This window comes from Carassius carassius, chromosome 45 (assembly GCF_963082965.1).
Source record: "Carassius carassius chromosome 45, fCarCar2.1, whole genome shotgun sequence".
NCBI classification, from domain to species: domain Eukaryota; kingdom Metazoa; phylum Chordata; class Actinopteri; order Cypriniformes; family Cyprinidae; genus Carassius; species Carassius carassius.
In genome coordinates this window covers 2,357,355-2,373,676 of record NC_081799.1, presented here as the reverse complement: position 1 = coordinate 2,373,676, position 16,322 = coordinate 2,357,355, and the positions used below count along the sequence as shown (strand labels likewise).

The 16,322-nt window shown below is 41.7% G+C and overlaps 1 protein-coding gene across 2 annotated transcripts; it reads left to right on the top strand.

The window, feature by feature from the left end:
* Nucleotides 1-246: 246 nt before the first annotated feature.
* LOC132127450 (SH2 domain-containing protein 4A-like) lies at nt 247-15,744 on the top strand. 2 transcript variants are annotated; one of them, XM_059539332.1, is made up of 9 exons: nt 247-506; nt 1,527-1,773; nt 2,338-2,497; nt 3,878-3,992; nt 4,067-4,214; nt 10,278-10,470; nt 12,180-12,310; nt 12,544-12,761; nt 15,171-15,744. In XM_059539332.1, exons 2-9 carry the CDS (start codon nt 1,599-1,601, stop codon nt 15,264-15,266), a joined length of 1,236 nt encoding a protein of 411 aa, XP_059395315.1. In that variant the 5' UTR covers nt 247-506; nt 1,527-1,598; the 3' UTR covers nt 15,267-15,744. The 2 variants fall into 2 exon arrangements, with proteins under 2 accessions (XP_059395315.1, XP_059395314.1); XM_059539331.1 differs by having other exon boundaries at nt 248-510; nt 1,534-1,773.
* Nucleotides 15,745-16,322: the final 578 nt, after the last annotated feature.

Genomic DNA, 16,322 nt, shown 5'->3' with positions numbered 1-16,322 from the left:
CCTATATATATATATATATATATATATATATATATATATATATATATATATATATATATATATATATATATATATATATATATATATGTTATAATCTTTCCTGCGTTTATTAGTTTAATTTGATGGTCAGATTATTTAAATTATTTTAAGCCAGATGTAGAAGTGTGTGACTGACGGCGTTATGTGTGTTGGAGAGATCTCGCGCAGGTCTAATGTCTGTCTGAATATGAACAGAGCTGCATATAAAGCATGTTTGATCGGAGGAAGCAGTGAGTGTAGGAGGGCTCTCGGTTTGGGCTGTGAGAGAGAGACAGAGGGTGTGTACATGACCACAGATCTCACTCGATACACCTCTCTGAGCAGACTGCAGCTGTCCTGACAGAAATGAAGCTTCATACTCAGGATTACTAATCTGTCTAACGAATCTGGCTTCTTTATAGACACACCACAGATGTGCTGCACTGATCTTCGAGCGAGTAATGAGTGTGTGAAGCGTTACTACAGCGGTAAGTGTGTGTGTGTGTGTGTGTGTGTGTCAGAGGTTGCTGGTTTTGATGTGGGATTGATTGATTGACGGCCCTTTGTCCTGCTTCCTGTTTATTATTTACATTCGTATATGAACTGTACTGACATCAGATTCTGTGAGTTTCTTCAAATATGCGACAATCAGTAAATGTGTGTCACATCCCTGTAGTTTACGTTTTAATCGCAGAATTGTTTTACTCATACTGTATATAATTGAAACGTTTTTAAATATTTAACGTTTAATAACTATTATGGTAGCCTTTTAAGTATGTTTTGTTGTTGTTGTTTTGTCGGTAGTAGGGTGATACAAGTAAAAGGGACCTGGATAGTTCACCCAAAATGTCCAAACTCGTCATCATGTCCTCTGCAAGCCAGCAGTCCACAACAGTTCATATAACAGCTCACTTCAGGAATTAACAAAGTTGCATCGATGAGTTTGAAGTACAGTGTTTGGCTAAACAGAGCAAACGAAAAGAGAAAGCGCAACAGAAAGACAAAGGTTGTGCTGAAAGATACACGATCTTACGACCTCGCATAATTTGGGACAAATATAATGTTATTTTAGGGAAAACCATGTGAGTGGAATGTTGTTCAGCTGAATGTACAAAGCAGACTGTTAGCTAAAATATATCCACAAAATAATAATAAAAAAAATAAGAGCGTGCGGTTTATCTGTCAATCAGATGCGTGTTAAAGTTGTGTTCGTTGCCCCAGCAACAGCAGAGAATTCTTTCACAATCAAGCTGGGTCCAATTAAAAGACTGTAAACATAAAGTGATCACATAGTGATCTGATGCTGCTGTAATGTTGCTGGTTCAAAAAAAAATATTGTCTGTTAAACGTAACGCAAAACAAAATCAAACCTACGCCCTTGACCTTGTATGACTTAGGCCTACTTTCTTCTGTGGAACATACTAGAAGATATTTTTAGAAGTGTCCATCCTATGAAAGTCAATGGGAACCAAAATCAAAAATATATTTTGGTGTTCCTTCTTTTGTAGGCTTAAGTGGTTTAAAGAGAGGGACATCCCCTTGAGCTGAAGGTGTTGGAGCTCTGCTCCCGAGGCGTGAAGATGCTGCAGCAGATATTGTCTGACATGTTCATCGAGCCCGAGCTGCTGGCCGAGCTGAATGAGGAACAGAAACAGATTCTGTTCTTTAAGATGAGAGAAGAACAGATCCGCAGATGGAGAGAAAGAGAGGCGCAGCTGGAGAAGGAGGAAGCTGCACGTGTCAAAGTCAAAAAAGGTGTGAATTTACAGAGCAGAGGGTCTGTCACACATGTATGCCTCTCAGGATTTCACCAATCTTGTACATTGTTAAAGAAGAACCAAAATACATAATAGCACTCTTACAGACAACATATAATCAGTATTGACATTTTTTACTTTTTATTTAGATGCACATTTAAGGTCTTTCTTAATGATATGTTGATGCATGCTTTATTTCAAAGAAACTTAATCACTTGGTCTTTCTATAGAATTATTGCCTGATGTTAAATAATAGGCATCCTGTTCAGTCTTTATATTCGTATTTATTTTTTAAGTCCTACCCAATTTTTTTCCTCATTTCCCAAACTTATGTCTTTTTTTGGAAGTAAAATGGTTTGCGACCAACAATTCACATTGTCTTTAACAAAATCTTGTTTGTGACATTGTGTGACCCTCGTCTTGTAGCCTCAGAGAGACAGAGTCAACCCAACACTGCTTTATGCTATAGAAATCTAATCTTAGATTATTTAATAAGCATTCAGTGGCACAAAATCAAAGTCATCATTGTGAATATTGTGAAATGTGTGTGTGCTGAATGCAGTTTCAGGAAAGTCTGTGTCGTGGATGAAGGGTCTGGATGAGGATGTGTGGGTTTGGGTGATGGGAGAGCATCCTGAGGACAAACCCTACGATCAAATCTGTGACGAGGTCATGGCCGAGAGAGCAGCGCTGCAGGCTCAGAGAGAGGCCGAGAAGCTCCGGTAAAACACCGTCTCATTCAGGCCACGCAATTATTTTATTATCTGTGTTTTGTCTTGTTACTGTCATTTTGTTGCACTCTGGAAGCTCCTGTCTAATTTCTTATATGTGTAAAACATACCTGGCAATAAAGCTCATTCTGATTCTGAATTATAAAGTAGCTTTTAATAATGTTATCCTATCTTATACTGAAAACAAACTTATATCATGAGAATCACCATTGAAAATCATTATTATTTTGATAGTATTTAAATATTATTATACTTTAATTCATATTTTGAATACAGCTTTTATTTTCATATTTCCAGTTTTTTTTTCTAACTTTATTCATTTTCATTAGTCCCGCACACAATTCATGATTGCATCATCACAGAAATTTTAATGAACAATATTTCACATTAAACTGCACCGCACCTATAATTGTTTTTAGTATGCAAGTGCTGTATTTTTTTTCATATTATTACGTAGGTTTAATTATTTTTTCTTTTTAGTGTAAGTTTTAGTTAAGTTTAGTTCATTTTATATTACCAGTTAGTAATTTTAGCGCTTCAACTTGAAACTTGATTCAGTTAGCTGCCAAGGCAACATTTCTATTTTTTTTTTTTTTAGTTTTTCATTTAATAATTTTAACCAACTTGTTTTAGTTTTGAGAGTTAACACAGTTAAACTCGGCAGTAGCACTGTAATAGTTCTTTGACTCTGAAAATGTACTGCATGGCATAATCTCCAAAGTGATCCATTCGCGCAGCTCTAGTTAAATATTTGACCAGTTCACTGGAATGTGGTCATCACAGCGCTTGTGTGCTAATACTGTGCTCCTAATGCCACTTCCTCATGCTCTTCAATAGTGCACAGAAGTTAAAATGAATACTAGTTTCTGTTTTTAAAGCCATTTCTGGTGTAGGATTATAATAATCAGTGCCTGTTTGGGTGTATATCAGTGCAAAAAAACCAAAGTGGCCAGTATTTCCATGATGCAATATGTGTTGTAGATAAGTGCATTGAACTAAAGGGCAAACGTCTATGTTCAAAGTAACTGAAGAGTCATCAGTTGAAACAAAGGTATGAGGTAACCTGCCTCTATCCAGTCAAAGCCGCATAACTATTAGTTAACTGTACAACATTAAACTGCAGCAGTATGAAATATGGGCTTAAATCCAGCACACAAACCGATAGCTGCCTGATTTTCATATCAGGGCTCATACCTTTTTTAAAGAGTATGTAGCACGAGTAAATTATTTTTTGTTTTCTCGTTGACATTCACAGTCTTGCCTCGCAGCAACGACTGTATTTCCTCTTGAGTTCTGTGAATAATTACAGACTTCCAGTAAGTCTAAGGACCTATGCAAGTGGCCTGCATGTTTTTGTGTTTTCACGTACAGGGCTAAGAAAGAGGCTGAGCTGGAGAAGCGCTTCTCTGGGCTGTATCTGGAACCGGAGCAGGCTGTGTTGTCTGAGCAGGAGGTCCAGCAGAGGAGAGCGGAGGAGGAACTCAAGGTGCTACCCATCTCCTCTTTGCTTTCAAACACACGGTTGGGTCTGTCCTGACCTGGAGGCTTGTTCTTTGTCAGAAACTGGAGCTGGAGGAGAGGTGTAAGGCTGAGGAGGAGCTGAGGAGGCTGGAGCAGGAGAGGAAACGGCAGATTTACATCAGTCTGAAGGAGGTGCAGAGCAGTAAACACACTCCAGAGGAGGAGGACAAGGAGTGGCAGAACACGTGTAAACCATACAGCCTACACATTTCATCAGTCACTAATTACAACGATTGAAGATACGTAATCTACATTGTTTTGAGAAATAGAGGCAGAAAGTTACATATTACTGAAAACCAAAAGGAAAACAATTATAGACTTTATAAAATTAAGTATTATGAGAGCGTTAGGATTTTTTGGAATCAGTAACATGAAAAAAGAAATACTGTCAGATCGGTTAATTGTGATTAATCACATCCAAAATAAAAGTTTGTGTTTTATGTGTGTTTATTCATATATCCATATAAACATACACAGTACATACAGATATTATGTAAACGCAAACATATTTTAGATGCGTTAATCACGCTTAATCGATTTGACAGATTCTTTATAATCTGTTATACTTTTGAGAATAATTCTCATTATCGCCCATGTTTATTCTCATTACAGTAGTACAGTATTTTTTTTACTGTAATGAGATGTAATACTGTAATACAGTAAAAAGTATTTAAATCCGCTTAAAACTTCAAATTATGCATACATTAAACCTTAAATATGAATCTATTATTGGGGAACACTTTATTTTAAGGACCAACTCTCTGTCACGTTGGGTGTTACAGATAACACAGGAGAGGGAACCAATTTGCAGGTAAGTCATTTATTAAAGGGTAATCCACAGGGGTAAACAGTCCAGGCAGGGTCAAAACCAGAATATCCAAACAAAACATAAACTAAACAAGAAGACAAGGCAAGGGCACGAACTGAAGGACATGAATAAACAACGACTCCGTGACACATACTAAGACAGACCGGGTTAAATACACAAGGAGAGACAAGCGCTAATGGGAAACTGACAGGGTGTGATGATAGGTAATTAGTGACAGCTGGGTGCAATAATTAAGCAGGGACATGAGGAATGTGATTAATGAAGTGAAAGACACCGTGGGAAAAGAGGACATCTAGTGGACACCCAGGGAACACAACCCAGACACTGTGACAATACCCCCCCTCTACGGAGCGGCTCCCAGACGCTCCACGACAAGACACAACACAGAGACAAGGAGGAAGGCGGACAGGTGGAGGCTCAGGGGGAGGGACGGAGGGCCAGAAAAAAAAAATCATGGGGGACAGATACCAGAAGTGTAGACACAAAACAGAGAGACCAGGAGGGAGCAGGACCGGAGGAGGTTCAGGGGGAGGGACGGAGGGCCAGGCTCACAGAGGGGAACAGGCAGAAAACAAGAAACACAAAACATAAGTCCATAAGGACATCACGTGGTGCCCACCAGGGCGGAACAGAAGACCACCACAAACGTGTGATCAGGGCGGAAGCCCCCCCAGGGCGGAGCAGAAGACCCCCACAACCGTGTGGTCAGGGCGGAAGCCCCCCAGGGCGGGGCAGAAGACCACCACAACCGTGTGGTCGAGGCCGGAGTCCCCCAGGGTGGAGCGGAAGACCACCACACCCCTGTGGTCAAGGCGGAAGCCCCCCAGGGCGGAGCAGAAGACCACCACAACCTTGTGGTCGAGGCCAGAGTTCCCCAGGGCGGAGCAGAAGACCACCACCACCATGTGGTCAGGGCGGAAGGCCCCCAGGACAGAGCAGAAGACCACCACCCCCCTGTGGTCAAAGCGGAAGCCCTCCAGGGCGGAGCAGAAGACCACCACATCCCTGTGGTCGATGCACAAAGCCCCCAGGGCGGATCAGAAGCCCACCACTTCCGTGCGGCCGGATCAACCGGAGGACGAGACTCTGGTAATTCCATGGTGTCTCTACTGGACTCCAGAAGATCGGTGCTGGCCTGACACTGCCCATGAAGATCATTGGTGACTTGCATTTGCTCATGAAGATCAATGGTGACTTGCCTTTGTTCATGAAGATCAGAGGTGACTTGCCTTTGTTCATGAAGATCAGATGTGACTTGCCTTTGTTCATGAAGATCAGAGGTGACTTGACTCAGTCCTTGAAGATCACCGGTGACTTGACTCAGTCCTTGAAGATCACCGGTGACTTGACTCAGTCCTTGAAGATCACCGGTGACTTGACTTGACTCTGAAAGGTCAACGGTGACTCGACTCTGAAAGGTCAACGGTGACTAGCCCTGACTCTGGAGGATCAGCGGTGACTAGCCCTGACTCTGGAGGGTTAACAGTGACTAGACTTGACTCTGGAGGGTCATCTGGAACCCGACTCGACTCTGGAGGGTCATCAATGACTAGCCCTGACTCTGGAAGGTCATCGGTGACTAGCCCTGACTCTGGAGGGTCATCGGTGACTAGCCCTGACTCTGGAATGTCATCGGTGACTAGCCCTGACTCTGGATGGTCATCGGTGACTAGCCCTGACTCTGGAAGGTCATCGGTGATTAGCCCTGACTCTGGAGAGTTCCCTGGCACCTGACTCGACTCTGGAGAGTTCCCTGGCACCTGACTCGACTCTGGAGAGTTCCCTGGCACCTGACTCGACTCTGGAGAGTTCCCTGGCACCTGACTCGACTCTGGAGAGTTCACTGGCACCTGACTCGACTCTGGAGAGTTCACTGGCACCTGACTCGACTCTGGAGAGTTCACAGGCACCTGACTCGACTCTGGGGAGTTCACAGGCACCTGACTCGACTCTGGGGAGTTCACAGGCACCTGACTCGACTCTGGAGGGTCAACTGGCACCTGAATCGACTCGGGAGGGTCAGCTGAGACTCTCATCCTGTGCAGCGGCGCTGGGCAAGCAGCTATCTTGGGCCATGACTCTGGACAGGCGGCCATCTTGTACTGTGGTGCTGGGCTGGCGGCCATCTGGGGTTGTGGCGCTGGACTGGCGGCCATCTTGTACTGTGGCGCTGGACCAGTGGCCAATTTGGGCATTGGCGCTGGGTTAGCGGCCATCTTGTGCATTGGCGCTGGACTGACGGCCATCTTGTGCTGTGGCGCTGGACTGACGGCCATCTGGTGCTGTGGCGCTAGGCTGACGGCCATCTGGTGCTGTGGCGCTAGGCTGACGGCCATCTTGGTTTGTGGAGCTGAACCGGTGGCCAATTTGGGCATTGGCGCTGGGCTGGCGGCCATCTTGGGCTGTGGCGCTGGAACGGTGGCCAATTTGGGCATTGCCGCTGGGTTAGCGGCCATCTTGTGCTGTGGTGCTGGACCGGTGGCCAATTTGGGCTGTGGCGCTGAACCGGTGGCCAATTTGGGCATTGGCGCTGGGCTGGCGGCCATCTTGGGCTGTGGCGCTGGAACAGTGGCCAATTTGGGCATTGGCGCTGGGTTAGCGGCCATCTTGTGCTGTGGCGCTTGGCTGTAAGCCATCCTGGGCAGTGGTGCTGGACTGGTGGCCATCTTGGGTTGTGGCGCTTGGCTGGTTGCCATCCTGGGCAGTGGTGCTGGGCTGACGACCACCCCGCCGGAAGAGACCGAAGTGGCTGGGGCATCCCACCGAAGCCGATGCTGCAGGTAGCGCACGAATTCCCAGAATTCCAGTGTCTCTAACTGCGCCATCTCCTCATGAGACACTGGATCATCCAGCCCGCCATTGAAATAGTCCTTGAGGTCCGCATCGTTGTAGCCCATGCCCTCGGCCAGGGACCAGAACACCTGAGCCAGGGCACCCACTTCATTGCCCTCTTGGCGGAGGGCGATCAACCGAAAGGGACTTGGTTCGCCGCTCCGCCATCTTGGCTGGGGAACGGAAAAATGACATACCGCTGGTTCCTAGTGTGACGGAGTCGTTCTGTCACGTTGGGTGTTACAGATAACACAGGAGAGGGAACCAATTTGCAGGTAAGTCATTTATTAAAGGGTAATCCACAGGGGTAAACAGTCCAGGCAGGGTCAAAACCAGAATATCCAAACAAAACATAAACTAAACAAGAAGACAAGGCAAGGGCACGAACTGACGGACATGAATAAACAAAGACTCCGTGACACATATTAAGACAGACCGGGTTTAATACACAAGGAGAGACAAGCGCTAATGGGAAACTGACAGGGTGTGATGATAGGTAATTAGTGACAGCTGGGTGCAATAATTAAGCAGGGACATGAGGAATGTGATTAATGAAGTGAAAGACACCGTGGGAAAAGAGGACATCTAGTGGACACCCAGGGAACACAACCCAGACACTGTGACACTCTCACTCTTTTAACTAGCACACGTATTACTAGCATATTAGCTGTTTATTAGTAGCTATTAATAAAAAAAAGAAAAGATGTTTTTTCGAGCGAAATTCAGTTAATAGTTCATAGTGAGAATTGGACCTTAAAATAAAGTGTGACCTATTATTGTTTTTCTGCATTACAATAATAAGAATCTACTGTAAAAACCAGATTCCAAAAAAGTCGGGACACTGTACAAATTGTGAATAAAAAGAGAATTCAATGATGTGGAAGTTTCAAATTTCAATATTTTATTCAGAATACAACATAGATAACATATCAAATGTTTAAACTGAGAAAATGTATCATTTTAAGGGAACATAAAATTTCATGTTACTGTATCAACACATCTCAAAAAAGTTGGGACAAGGCCATGTTTACCACTGTGTGGCATCCCCTCTTCTTTTTATAATAGTCTGCAAATGTCTGGAGACTGAGGAGACAAGTTTTTCCTCAAGTTTAGGAATAGGAATGTTGTCCCATTCTTGTCTAATACAGGCTTCTAGTTGCTCAACTGTCTTAGGTCTTCTTTGTCGCATCTTCCTCTTTATGATGCGCCAAATGTTTTCTATGGGTGAAAGATCTGGACTGCAGGCTGGTCATTTCAGTACCCGGATCCTCCTTCTACACAGCCATGATGTTGTAATTGATGCAGTATGTGGTCTGGCATTGTCATGTTGGAAAATGCAAGGTCTTCCCTGAAAGAGACGACGTCTGGATGGGAGCATATGTTGTTCTAGAACTTGGATATACCTTTCAGCATTGATGGTCCTTTTCCAGATGTGTAAGCTGCCCATGCCACACGCACTCATGCAACCCCATACCATCAGAGATGCAGGCTTCTGAACTGAGCGCTGATAACAACTTGGGTTGTCCTTGTCGTCTTTAGTCCGGATGATATGGCATCCCAGTTTTCCAAAAAGAACTTCACATTTTGATTTGTCTGACCACAGAACAGTTTTCCACTTTGCCAAAGTCCATTTTAACTGAGCCTTGCCCCAGAGAAAACACCTACGCTTCTGGATCATGTTTAGATATGGCTTATTTTTTAACCTATAGAGTTTTAGCTGGCAACAGTGAATGGCACGGTGGATTGTGTTCACCAACAATGTTTTCTGTAAGTATTCCTGGGCCCATGTTGTGATTTCCATTACAGTAGCATTCCTGTATGTGATGCAGTGCCGTCTAAGGGCCCGAAGATCACAGGCATCCAGTATGGTTTTCCGGGCTTGACCCTTAAGCACAGAGATTGTTCCAGATTCTCTGAATCTTTGGATGATTATTATGCACTGTAGTGGACAATGATGACAACTTCAAACTCTTTGCAATTTTTCTCTGAGAAAATCATCTCCGATATTCCTCCACTATTTTTCACTGCAGCATTGGGGGAATTGGTGATCCTCTGCCCATCTTGACTTCTGAGAGACACTGTGAGGCTCTTTTTATACCCAATCATGTTCCCAATTGACCTAATAAGTTGCAAATTGGTCCTCCAGCTGTTCCTTATATGTACTTTTAACTTTTGCGGCCTCTTATTGCTACCTGTCCCAGCTTTTTTGGAATTTGTAGCTCTCATGAAACCCAAAATGAGCCAATATTTGGCATGACATTTCACAATGTCTCACTTTCACCATTTGATATGTTATCTATATTCAACTATGAATAAAATCTAAGTTTATGAGATTTGTAAATTATTCCATTCCTTTTTTACTCACAATTTGTACAGTGTCCCAACTTTTTTGGAATCGGGTTTGTAAATCATCACTGAGAATATTGAGAAATACACAAACAAAAAAAATGACAATAACTTGTTATTTGGAGAGGAGCTGACACATGAGAAGGGATGTTTTGTTCTCTGTGGTTCTGTTTGTGCTGTTATTTTTGTAGTCATGCATAAATAACAGGCATAACCGGTGCTGTTTTGCATACATGGTTCCAGTGCAAAAGTCAAAAGCTGCAGACGTGCGCAGACGATCTCTGGCCAAGCAGACTATTGAGGACCACCGCAGGCGCTCAGTCAGAGCGCTGGAAAGAGGACGTGTAGCAGCCATGACAAAGGCCTTTGGCAGCACGGATCCAGCCCCTGCACCCAAACCCAGAAACACCAGCAACAACAGCAAAGCTATCAGCCGGTGAGTCACGTGATACACTGCACGTCAGAGCCAGCATCCTTCATCTGTGTGGCAGAAACTAAAGAAGACAGGTTTGAAAGATTGCAATCATCAACCATCATGGCCACGTTTACATGCACATCATTTGGTCAAAAAAATGGTCACATTTATTCTGAAAAAGTTGTAATCATGAACTGTTAACAGCTTCACGCTTCACTGAAGGTGTGATCCAAAGCCAAATGTATGTCATGGTGCTTTCACCCATCTGTATAGTGATTTACGTTCATTTCCTTTAATGCTAGTATGGAATCGTTCTCCTCACTCCAGAAATCCTTTCCATTTCATTTGGACATGGAAATATAATTAAAAAGTGGATATTGTGAATAAAGTGTCTAAATTACATATAATGTCATCTTATTTAGATTTATATAAAAAAAAAAAAATTTGGCTTAAATTCATGTGCATGTAAACACAATTAAACAGGAGAGGATTGAGGATATTTGAATAGGGTGAGAAATATGAACAGAGACATGTCGATAAGACATCAATATCTGGGTCAAGAATAAAAATTCTTTGTTTAGTAGAGACACCATCATTCAGAAGTTTGGGGTCTGTAAAGCTGCGTCCCAAATGACACACTATACAATATGCACTCATACACTCTCTACTTATGTACTCAACCATGTAGTGTATGAATTATATATGGTTATTTTGTCATTCATAATAGCCCCTCCCCCTCTGCTACAGAAGTACAGCTGTGACAGTTGAGTGCATGAAGTGTCCAACATAACGTACTTCATTTTTCCGGTCATTGAAGTGCATCATTCAGGTGTTTAAAGTGCAATTTTTCTTTTTGGATTGCTGTTATAGTTGTGTGATCGCAGTACTAACACTATTTATTCTACAAAACGTCATAGAATAGTGCATAAGTACGTGATTTGGGACGCATCTTAAAAGTTTTTTTTAATATTTTTAAGTCACCAAAACTGCTTTTGAAATACTTTTTTTTTTTGATTCTTTAACAAAATGTTCAAAAGAACAGCATTTATTTGAAATAAATGTTATATATGGTTTTACTGTCACTTTTGATTAATGTGTCCTTTGCGAATAAAATCCTTTATTAATTAATTAATGAATCTTACCGGTAATGTAGTGGTAAATGTTTTTTTGTTTGTTGGTTTGTCCTAAGTTTGGATTTTAGTGGAATATAAATGATGGCGCTTGATTTATTGTGGAATGAATGCAGTGATATGTTTATTATTCACGTTTGCTCTGAATGCTGGTCAGTCTGCTTTGTGTTTACAAAAATGTGCATGCAACTCATATATTAGAATATTGATTACAGTATTGTGAATGATGTAAGTTATTGTACTTTGATATTTTTTTCATCTACCGCTGCATTCGATATCAATATACTAATCTGTATAATAGAGTCTATTAATTAGTCATCAGAAAGTTATGCGAGACTTTGACTCTGGGAGAGCTTGAAAGCTGTCTGTCTCTCTTGATAGTGGCGTATTAATCATAGCTGTCTGTCATTCAGGTGTCATATTCATCTGAGGAATGTTGTACTGCAGACTGTTCTGTGAAAAGATGTTTAATTATGTGTAGGATAATGTTAAATATGCCTCCACAGAGCTTCAGTTCTGGGGTTGTGATGTACGCTTGTTCATCCAGGATTTGAATGAATAGGCCTATATGAGAGTACTCTCTTTTGCTGTGATCGACAGGAAGGGTGGCATGCGGCGCTCGCTGTCAGCGTCTAGTCGAGATCATATTATTCGCTGGTTCAAAGAGGAACAGCTGCCGCTCCGAGCCGGATTCCAGCACGACCAGAGCCGGATCGCACCCTGGTTTCACGGTGAGAACAAACACATTTCACTTCTAAATCTAAATGTAGAGCATTTTGTGTTGGCCAGTTTTCTCTTTGACTGTCCCAACACTAATATCTGTCAAACACTAGCAACATCTTTCCAAAATAAATGAATAAATCAGTCAGAAATGTTGCCGATGTTATTGTGATTACACACCTGCATTCATACTATGTAAAGAGTGAGTGTGAGAATGCAGCTGGATTTCTCATGTTCCCTGCAGGAATCATCTCCCGTGAAGAGGCAGAGGCGCTGCTGGAGGAGGGCGAGCCCGGGTTCTTCCTGGTGCGGGTCAGCGAAAGGGTCTTTGGATATGTGCTTTCCTACAGATCCAGAGAGGGAGTCAAGCACCTGCTGATCGATGCTTCAGAGAGCTGCTACATGCTGCTGGGAGACCAGATCAGATTCGGCTCGCTCACTGAACTGCTGGAATATCATCAGGTAAATGGTGCTGGGAAACCACTGCATCTGGGCCACAAGAATCCCAAACCATTTCTGAATGCTAGTTTTTTAGGTCCACACATCACAAAAACAAACATTTCTTCAGGTGCACATAAAAAAAACATTATTTTATTTCTATTTTATCATCCTCATTACTATTTTATTTATTTGTACTCCACTGTAACAACATATCCTGCATACTTGTGCTCTCCTGATTTAATTTTCACAATATCCCACAAATTATTCTCTGGAATGCTTTTAGAATCTTTTGTTGTTCTCCCCAAACCCTCATGTCTCAGGTTTGTTTTCAAATGGATGCTTTTAAATGTAATTGTCTCCCTTTTCACTTCTAATCTGTAACACTTTAGTATAGGGACCAGTTCTCACTATTAACTAGCTGTTTATTAGCATGCCTATTATTAACATGCTTATAAAGCACATATTCTGCATGAGCATATTCTACATCTCTAATCCTACACAAATGTATGCATTTAGCAGACGCTTTTATCCAAAGCGACTTACAGTGCATTCAGGCTATCAATTTTTACCTATGATGTGTTCCCGGGGAATCGAACCCCCAACCTTGCGCTTGATAGAGCAATGCTCTACTAATTGAGCTACAGGAACACTACAATACCTGAACCCAGCAACTACCTTACTAACTATTAGCGAATTTATTGAGACAAAATTCATAGCTAATGGTGTTAATAGCGGGAATTAGACCTTTAAAATAAAGTGACCAACAATTCCTGCTTGCAGTGTTTAATGGTAAATGGACTGCATTTATATAGCACTTTCAACAGACTCCATGGCCATCCAAAGCGCTTTACAAGTTGCCTCACATTCACCCATTCATTCATACACCAACTGCAGTGTCAGCCATTCAAAGCGCCATCCAGCTCATCGGGATAACCTAACCCAGCTGGGGTTAGGTGTCTTGCTCAAGGACACCTCGACACTTGGTCAGGTGGAGCTGGGGATTAAACCACCAACCTTCCGGTTTGTAGACAACCTACATGAACCACTGAGCCACTGCCACTGGAATGTTTCTAAAGCAAGTAAAATTGCTGAAGGCATGTTGATTTGTTGCTAAAAGTTGCTTAATGACTTTGTGACATTTGTAAAAGTCAATGCATAGAATATGCATTGAAATTACTCAAATCTCAGGAAAGAATCAAATTGTAAAATTTTGTTCATTTTAGATTCGTTCATCAAAATAAACATTTATAATATTATAATTAATATATTTATTATTAAATATATAAATGTTTATTACATATTTTACATTTTTAAATACAACAATGATTTAGTAATAATAATAATACATATTATTTATATGGCTTTTCTACGCACATCATTAACAAGGCAATCACAATATTAAGTAAAAAACAATATAGACATTAAAAAATTTAACATTAAAGACAGCTGTGGCCTTATGGTTAAAGACTAGTTACCAGAAGGTCGCCGGTTCGAGTCTCGGTGCTGGCAGGAGTTGTAGGTGGAGGGAGGGATTGAAAAGCGCTCTGTTCCACTCTCAATACCCATGGCTGAAGTGCCCTTGAGCAAGGCACTGAACCCTCAGTTGCTCCCCGGTGCTGGATCTATAGCTGCCCACTGCTCCGGGTGTGTGTTCACTCCTCACTGCTGTGTGTGTGCACTTGGATGGGTTAAATGCAGAGCACCAATTCTGAGTATGGGTCACCATACTTGGCAAATGTCACGACTTTCACTTTCAGATACAAAACAATAAAAAAAAACACTTTGGTTGTGATCAGAGGGAGTCAGCTCTTCTAAAAAGATGGGTTTTGAGTTTGGATTTAAAATGTGGGAGAGTTACGAAGGACAGGAGCGAGTGGGGAGACTGTGGGGGATCTTTAGAGTTAGTAGTAAATTAAAGGCTGCACTCCAAGGAAGGTCCATAAGAAAAGGGCACAGTGTACCATGTTAATATGAAGGAGTTTTCTGTAGCCTGTTCATTTTTCACCTGTATTTTAATCACACATTGCATTTTGATAGACACATTTTTGAGATAAGATCAACAGTGTATGTAAATGATTAACAATTACAGGAACACACTAACAACTAAGGAGTGCCATAAATGAAGAACAGTTATTATTGAAAACAACTAGCAACTTGATTCACATGTGATGCATGTACTGCTGAACACCTCTCTCCAGTTCTCTTCCAGCTGATGTGCTGCTCGGCTGGCTAGCTGCTCAATGCTTTCTTCTTTTTGTGTGGTTAAGAAGAAAAATGCATGCCTTTTTATCAGTCGACTCACATTTCAAATGTTGCCAAATACATTTTTAAAGTAGCTAGATTTGTTGCTAGGTGCTTTTGTAAAATAAAGTTGCCAGGGTAGTGTGAAAAGTTGTCACTGAGTGTTAACAGTATGTTCTGTGGCCCCAGGTGGAGCCGCTGAGCTCGTCTGGAGCGGAGGAGTATCTGCGGAGAGCATGTGGACAGAAAGCAGCCCCAGCTGATTACACAGATCTCTTCACCTGAACCCTGCAGACACAGCACTGGCTCATCTGCCATGATGCTGTTTATAGGCACCGTCACGCTTCATGAGCACCTTTTTAAGTTTAAATCAAACATTAGCCACGATTTTCCATCCTAAAGCATGAGACTGTTGCTTTGTGTAACAGAGCGGATGAAACTCTGAAACATGAAGTGAAAGTGAAAAGTCTATTTTTATAAGACAGTACCTTATGTATTTCAGAATTTGATATGACAAGCGGACTCTGCTTTTTATTCTGTACTAACCAGCCGGTCAGTTAAAAACAAACCCACTGTCACAAATGTTACTGGAGATTATGGAAAGTGTGAAATCATCGTGATGTACGAAGAAGCAAAAATTATTTTTATTACAACATATGTTTGAAACCATGTAGTTTTGTTCCTCTGACACTTTATAATAAAAGTGTTTGGCTGTGATATGAAAACATGTTGGCTGACATTTTCCTTAAAAAAAAACATTAAATTAATTGTGAAGGAAAACACTATTGCAGGGTTCACTTGGTATTTTAAATTTCATTATCTAACACAGAGAGGTCACAATTTCATTTAAATTTAATTGCTTAAGAATACACAAGAAAGATCCGAACATAAATGTGCATTCACAAACACTTCAAAGTGACTTAAGCTTTGGACTCCCACAAAAGTGTGCAAATGTAAGCTTCCCTTATTGATGTGCACATATTTCATAAAGTGACGAACTCACACAGAATGCATCAGTACTCTCTGATTTAGTTGGAGAATGACACAAAGATCATCCAAAACAGTGAGCTTGAAACAAATCTAGACTTGTTTCCCTTAATGTTTCCATTAATTATTGTATGCAGGTTACATTTCACAAAATGTATACAACAGTGTCTGGAAGACCTTCAGATTGCATTTGTGTTGCACACTCACTCCACCTGCATCTGTGGCATCTTCAGCAAGATCCTAGTTTTTTGAGAACTTGATTTTGAACGTGAATAATGGAAAAGTGATGTTGTGCAGAATTCACTGGTGTTCAGTACAGTTCAAGTAATAATTAAAAGAAGAAAAAGAGCGAGG

What these genes read in the sequence shown, in the direction of transcription:
- LOC132127450 (XM_059539332.1), top strand. Translation starts at nt 1,599, where the DNA reads ATGCTGCAGCAGATATTGTCTGACATGTTCATCGAGCCCGAGCTGCTG. An exon ending in GAGCGGAGGAGGAACTCAAG is followed by an intron (nt 3,993 to 4,066) that starts GTGCTACCCATC and finishes GTTCTTTGTCAG; the next exon opens with AAACTGGAGCTGGAGGAGAG. An exon ending in CAAGGAGTGGCAGAACACGT is followed by an intron (nt 4,215 to 10,277) that starts GTAAACCATACA and finishes ACATGGTTCCAG; the next exon opens with TGCAAAAGTCAAAAGCTGCA.